Here is a 6,000-nt window from a genome sequence, read left to right on the forward strand (position 1 = left end):
AGCGGAGGGTTAAACACGCCTGTCTCTGAACTTCCTCAACTCCGGGTTCGTACACCTTTTCCAAGGTCAAATTCAAGCACTTTTCAAGCACTTTCAAGGTCCATTTGAAAGCTTTCTCCAAAGCATTGGCGAGCTCGCGCGCACGCCGTGGTCAAAAACAGTTCAACTTTTGCCGCTGCGCTCTGTGACGATTACCCGCGCGGCCAAAAGAAAGGGGGCATCCAAACATCAATACACATTTGACATCACACGGTTTCATTTGTGTTTTAATTTTAACACTAACTTTGTTTGGCAAAAAAGGAATTGTTCACATTTTATTTGATTACATTGTAAAGGATAAATTATAGGGTTGTGCCGATAGACGATAGTATCCACGATATCAGAACGATAATTTGCTCGTTTTACCATTAATGTATTAAATTATTATTATTATTATTATAATAATAATAAAGCTAGTATTGTTATTAAATTAATATTAGGAACTAGAATTAATTTGCCTTGCCTAAATTCATAACGACATCACCACACAGCCTAACACTAGCGACATCACACACACACTGTGGACTACGCATGAGGACAACTCTAAGAAAATGTTTTAAAACAGACTAAAATACATCCCACATCAAAACTGAATTGCAAGTTGATCATTCACAAATTGTCAAGAGTACTCTAACCCTAATGAGTAAATAAGCAAGTTAATACTCTAATAAGTAAGCCCCGCCCCCTCACGGTAATATCGTGTATCGCTCACAGGCTGACGATAGGATGATGTGGAAATGGAGCATATCGCCCAACAATAATAAATTAAATTAATTATTAGTTAAATTAAAAGTTATGCATTAGTTTTATTACCACTGCTTTTGATGATACATTTGTATTAAATCATAAAACACAGAATCCAGAAATATAAACAGAAAAATGAAAATTATTTTTGAAAAATAAAAACATGACTACTTTTTATGAATTCAATTGATTAGACAATAAAAAAAATGTAATTAAAATTCAACCATTAAAATGGAATCCATATTTTAAATGGAAAACACAAATTTGGAACAAAATAAAATGTATTTCATAGGGTCGTATTTTAATCTGTTTTCAGAAAAGGAAGGATTCTAATTATATGGTTGTAACAACTGTAAAGTAATAATAACATTGATATTAATATTACAATTTTACTATAATATGGTAATTTAATAAAAATTAACAATAAAATGTTTTTTTAAATAATAATATTATTGTTAAAGTTTTAATTCAATTGGTTAGACACACTTTGATGATAATTTATTAAACCATTAAAAATGGAATTGAGAAAAATTTAAATGGAAACCACAGAATTTGGTTTGAATTAAAAAAAAAAAAAAAAATCATAGGAGCCCAAACCCTAGTTTTTATGCAACCATTTGATTACTAATGTTTTGATATTAAATTTGTATTATTTCATAAATCACAGAATCCAAAACAGAATTTAAAAAAAATATTTATAACACACTGTAAAAATTGTACAAAATTATTAACTATACAAATTTGATTATTAAAAAATGTAATTAACCCATTAACATGGAACCCAGAAAAACTGAAAACATGGAATGGATTTCATAGGCCGTATTCTAAACTGTATTCAGTCGGGTGTTGAAATTAATCGTTGCATCGTCGCAGTAATAGACCGAAATTGATTATACCCTACTGACGTTTTCTCTGGCGTTATTCGTCACATACGCATCACAATACGTAAGCGTAAAACAGCGGAGGGAGGCGAAACACAAAATCTAGTAATAAAAATTAAGTTTGATTGCACACAATTTGATTAGTTTCTGTACCTGAAAATCTTAAAACACTGTTTATTTCAATCGTATCTTTGTTCAGTTGTACCTATATTTCTTTTTTAATAAATGAGTGTTTACTTGTCTTTAATAATGCTTAAAATGTATTTTAGTTCAGCTAGGATTCTGATAATGAGGTTGTAACAACTGCACAATGTCATAAACATGAACTGAAACAGGTATGAACTAGCGCTGGTACGATACCTGCCGCTGCCGGTGCTGCTGGTGCTGCTAGCGGAGTCGGAGCTGGAGGACGGGCTGCGCGAGCGAGACCGCGGACCCGGAGACGCCGGCGCTCGCTTGGGCGAGTGCGTGGCTTTAGGTGTGTGTCCCACACTCCTCTGCGGTGACGGCTGCCGCGACTGCGACGAGTGCGACGACCGGCTCCGCCGATGGTGATGGTACGTCCGGTCCGCGCGCCGGCCCCTGTCGTCACGGTATGGGTCGCGGCGAGCGGAACCAGACAGGGTGAAAGGGTCGCGGATCCGAGGCTCAAAGTGAGACTCGGTCGCGTCAAAGCCACCGCTAAGAGCGCTAGCGGCCGGGCTGGAGCCAGCAAACATGGAGCGGTCTCTGTAATAGTCTGTGTTGTAGTGGCGCGGCCGGTCAAAGGAGCCACTGCGCTCGTGGTGTCCGTACGGACTGTGTTCATACGCCCGTTCCCGTCCGTCAGAACCGCTGCTGTGAGAGAGACAGGGAAGAGACACGACAGAAAGAGGAACACACACACTTAGCTTCCGGCTGGATCATTCTCACACAGCTAGCTAACTCATCGTACAAATCTAACGGGTTGGTTGAGCCACGGTTTAAATCCGAGCTACACTGAGGCTCTAGCGCTGCTGGAAATGGACTTCTACACCAATCATGCAGTGTTTCTATCCGACTCATGAACCATGCTGGCTATCAGGCTCTGAACGCCGCGGGGAAATCAAAGGGTTAATAATAACACAAGGCTCTAGGGTTAGTAAAGAACAGGGGTTAAGAGACTATGTGTCTAGGTTAGAGAGAGAGAAAAAGCACAGAGATGCGTAAGGCAGGGCAATACCAACCTTTTCAGAGCAGTAACTGACCCTACTTATTCCCAATACAATATAGGAGGAATTGTGTGTGAGCCAAAAACAGCGACGGCGGAAAGCGGTCGAAAGAAGCGGATCGGATTCCACTATGCGATCTTCATCCAATCAGGGCTGCGCCGGTTATCCGTGCGTCGTCTTGATGCGTTTAACAAAAATAATATTTAGGAAAAACAAATAAAGTCTTTACCAAAAACAACCAAAAACAATCTTCTTCTGAGGAAAAACATAGCTTTCCACTGGTGAGGAATAATCCGAACGGCGCACACAAAAAAAACAAACGGTGCGTAATTCCAGCGCATTTACTTCCTCCGAACGGCAGCGGTGGGACTTGGCGAACTCTTCTCCCGTACATCCACTCGAGATCAGGTAATCCAGTTCGGTCTACACCTATACATCCAACGTGAGGTTAGATCCAACATTCGGGAAGCGTGATCAATCTTCCCGCCACATCTTCTGGTCTTCGAAGCTTGGTGGAAACATCCCAGCGCGAGCGACGAGCGTTAGCGGCCCTCTCTAACGAATGACGTGCGGTGACACGGAGGATGAGATGATGAACCCTGACACACTTACTCCACACGCGACGGGCGATTCCTCCTAAATCCACGGCAGTGATACACATCCATGACAGACAGTAGCACAATGACCAGATGGGTGATGGGATACTCGTGCAAGGCAAATGACAACTGACAAAAAGGTTTTGCGATATCTCTATTTCCCTGGTTAAAAATCTTGTTAAATCCGTCGTCGGCACATACTTCCACACGGCACCATCCGAGGAATCGTAATATCCCAGATTTGGAGGACGCCTAATATCCAAACTCACCCGTTACGTCTCCGCCGGACTTCGTAATATCCACGTGGGTGATATCCAGCTCATGGCTCACACAGTAATCCCACATTTTGATTTTGAACACACCAATCTAATCCACTCATTCTTACATGATAGACAAGGATTAATAATCCCGTGTGCAGGAAGTCAGGCCTCAGAGAACGGAGAATCAGTATTGTGTTTAACCCCACCTCAACCCCTGTATCTGACACCGTAGTCCCACTTACCCGTCTAGTCTGCGTTCATAGCGCCCCTCTCTGGTGTGGAGAGTCACCGGAGGCCCGTACACCGGCCCCACGGCGCTCCTCGAGAACCCTGCAACCTCCCTTCCGTGAGTGCTAGCGGGCGCGGCGTCCTCCAGACCGCGCACGGCGCTGGGCACCGAACCCGGCTCATTGTAATCGGTGCGAAGGTCTCTGTCCCCCATTTTGTTAACGGCGTTGTGCGCCTTCTGAGCACTTTTGATGTCGACGAAATCCACAAAGGCCGCCACGCCGCCCTCGGAGCCGCGCTTGCGCAGGACTTTGACGCTCTCCACCCGGCCATACCTGAAAGAGACGAGCCACTGTAAACCAGGCGTCACGGGACCGGCGTCAGCCACACACACACACACACACATTTACAAGTCAAAAATACACTTTCTGACATACAAAAACTTTGTAACTTACACCTTCATAATGTTCGTTTGGGCGCATCCGTCACAGTTTTCACAGATTCACGTTTTTGAAGTTCACACGGAGATGATAACATTTTTCAAAACTTGCACCTTGAAACTATTTCAAAGTCTGCGTTCTCGAGCGCCAAACACTGTTGTCCTGCAAATGAACGTCCAGGAACATGTTAAAGGTTTTCTGTTAGAACGGTGTCGTGTTAGCGGCCCCTAAGTTAATAACTTATGATCTTTATAAAGTAAATCAATCAAAAACTAACTTTATCTGGACAATAACTTTATTCTAGATCTGCTGTAAAGCCTAAACAATCTCTGTTACTGTAATCACTGTAAAGCTGCTTTGAAAAAACATATATTGTTAAAAGCGCTGTATAAATAAAGGTGACTTGACTACGACATTAAAGCGATTTCACAACGGTTTCCTATATTACATTAATTCAGCTCACTCAACTAGAACACCATACTTGCATGTTTACGTAGTAAAACTTTGAGTTTACTTCAGAACTATCGCGGAATGAAGTTAAACGCAAACATCAGATTCTCACTCTTGTTTCTGTTCCTCGGACTGAATCGGTTTCGCTGTTAAACCGGCTCAGCCTGTTAGCAGCGAGCTAACACCGCACACGGACACACACACTCGCTGTTCTCACACTCAGACCGCGTTTTATGCGACTTTTCGTGAGGCGTAACTGTGGCGTTAACGCAAAACGGACGATTTCTGTGAAAAAGACGATAGATTCCACTAAACCACCAGCAAAACATTAACTAGTCACTAGTGAAGCGGCCAGCTAACTGCTCAACTTGGTCATGTTCGCGGGCTGGCGTCTCATCAGAGATCGCTGCGGTTTGTTTTTATATTTTAAATCGTGCTTATGGCTCATTGCGGGTGTTTTAGCTCGTTTTTATTTGCGTTTATTCGTTTATTTTCTGGCATCGCGCGCTGAGGCTGTTTGTGTCCGCGCGAGGCCCCGTCACTGCGCGCGCAGCTCCGCTTCTTGTGTAACTCACCGTTTAAAATGCTCCACAATCTTCTCCTCGCGAACATGTTCGGGTAAATTTCCCACCCAGAGGTGTCTGGTTTCCCGAACCATCCTGCGTCGACCGTGTCCCGTTCATGCACATATGCGCTTTCGCGTCGTTTAATCTCTGACCGTGAGGTAAAATCCGCCGCGAGCTCGTGCGAGAAAAAAGATCTCGCGGCCGTGCGCGTGCAGGAGCGGGAGCGCGCGAAGGAACCCTCGGCGACGCGCACCGCAACCCTGCGCGCCCCCGTCACTATGCGACATCAAAGCAAATGTCACGATGTGTCATAGCATAATATTACATACCAAATACTGAATATTTTGCGCAAATAATCAAGTCACAATGAGCACAAGATGGCATATATTAGTAGTTTATTTGGAGTCATATTCCTTTTACAATGGAAATAACACTGGATATGGGATATTGGTGTTGCTGCTGTTGAATAAATATCTTTGGTGCTTTGCATTTTGTGCATATTACAAAAAAAGAATACAAAAGACTAGTTGATATGTCTGATACAGTAATGGTCAAAAGATATTCACACAGAAAACAGCTATTTTTAAATTGTAATCATATTTCACT

At 42.9% G+C, this 6,000-nt stretch overlaps 2 protein-coding genes across 9 annotated transcripts in view; both read right to left on the reverse strand.

Moving 5' to 3' along the window:
* LOC309475789 (msx2-interacting protein) overlaps positions 1–5,651 on the reverse strand; it is a 23,710-nt gene extending 18,059 nt beyond the window's left edge. For 2 of the 6 annotated variants that reach the window (XM_082138689.1, XM_082138687.1), the window contains exons 1-3: positions 5,404–5,651; positions 3,953–4,273; positions 2,025–2,498 (exon numbers count right to left, since the gene is read on the reverse strand). In XM_082138689.1, the coding sequence (XP_081994815.1) occupies positions 2,025–2,498; positions 3,953–4,273; positions 5,404–5,486 (878 nt within the window). In that variant the 5' untranslated portion in view covers positions 5,487–5,651. The other 4 variants (XM_082138688.1, XM_082138686.1, XM_082138691.1 and 1 more) reach the window with 3 other exon arrangements.
* Positions 5,652–5,772: 121 nt separating this feature from the next.
* Positions 5,773–6,000, reverse strand: part of fblim1 (filamin binding LIM protein 1) — a 15,829-nt gene continuing 15,601 nt past the window's right edge. For all 3 annotated transcript variants that reach the window (XM_082138755.1, XM_082138756.1, XM_082138757.1), the window contains one exon: positions 5,773–6,000. This exon is cut by the window's right edge and continues 314 nt beyond it. The gene's annotated coding sequence lies outside the window, so the exon portion shown is untranslated.

Source organism: Leuciscus leuciscus (assembly GCF_965113295.1).
Source record: "Leuciscus leuciscus genome assembly, chromosome: 15".
NCBI classification, from domain to species: Eukaryota; Metazoa; Chordata; class Actinopteri; order Cypriniformes; family Leuciscidae; genus Leuciscus; species Leuciscus leuciscus.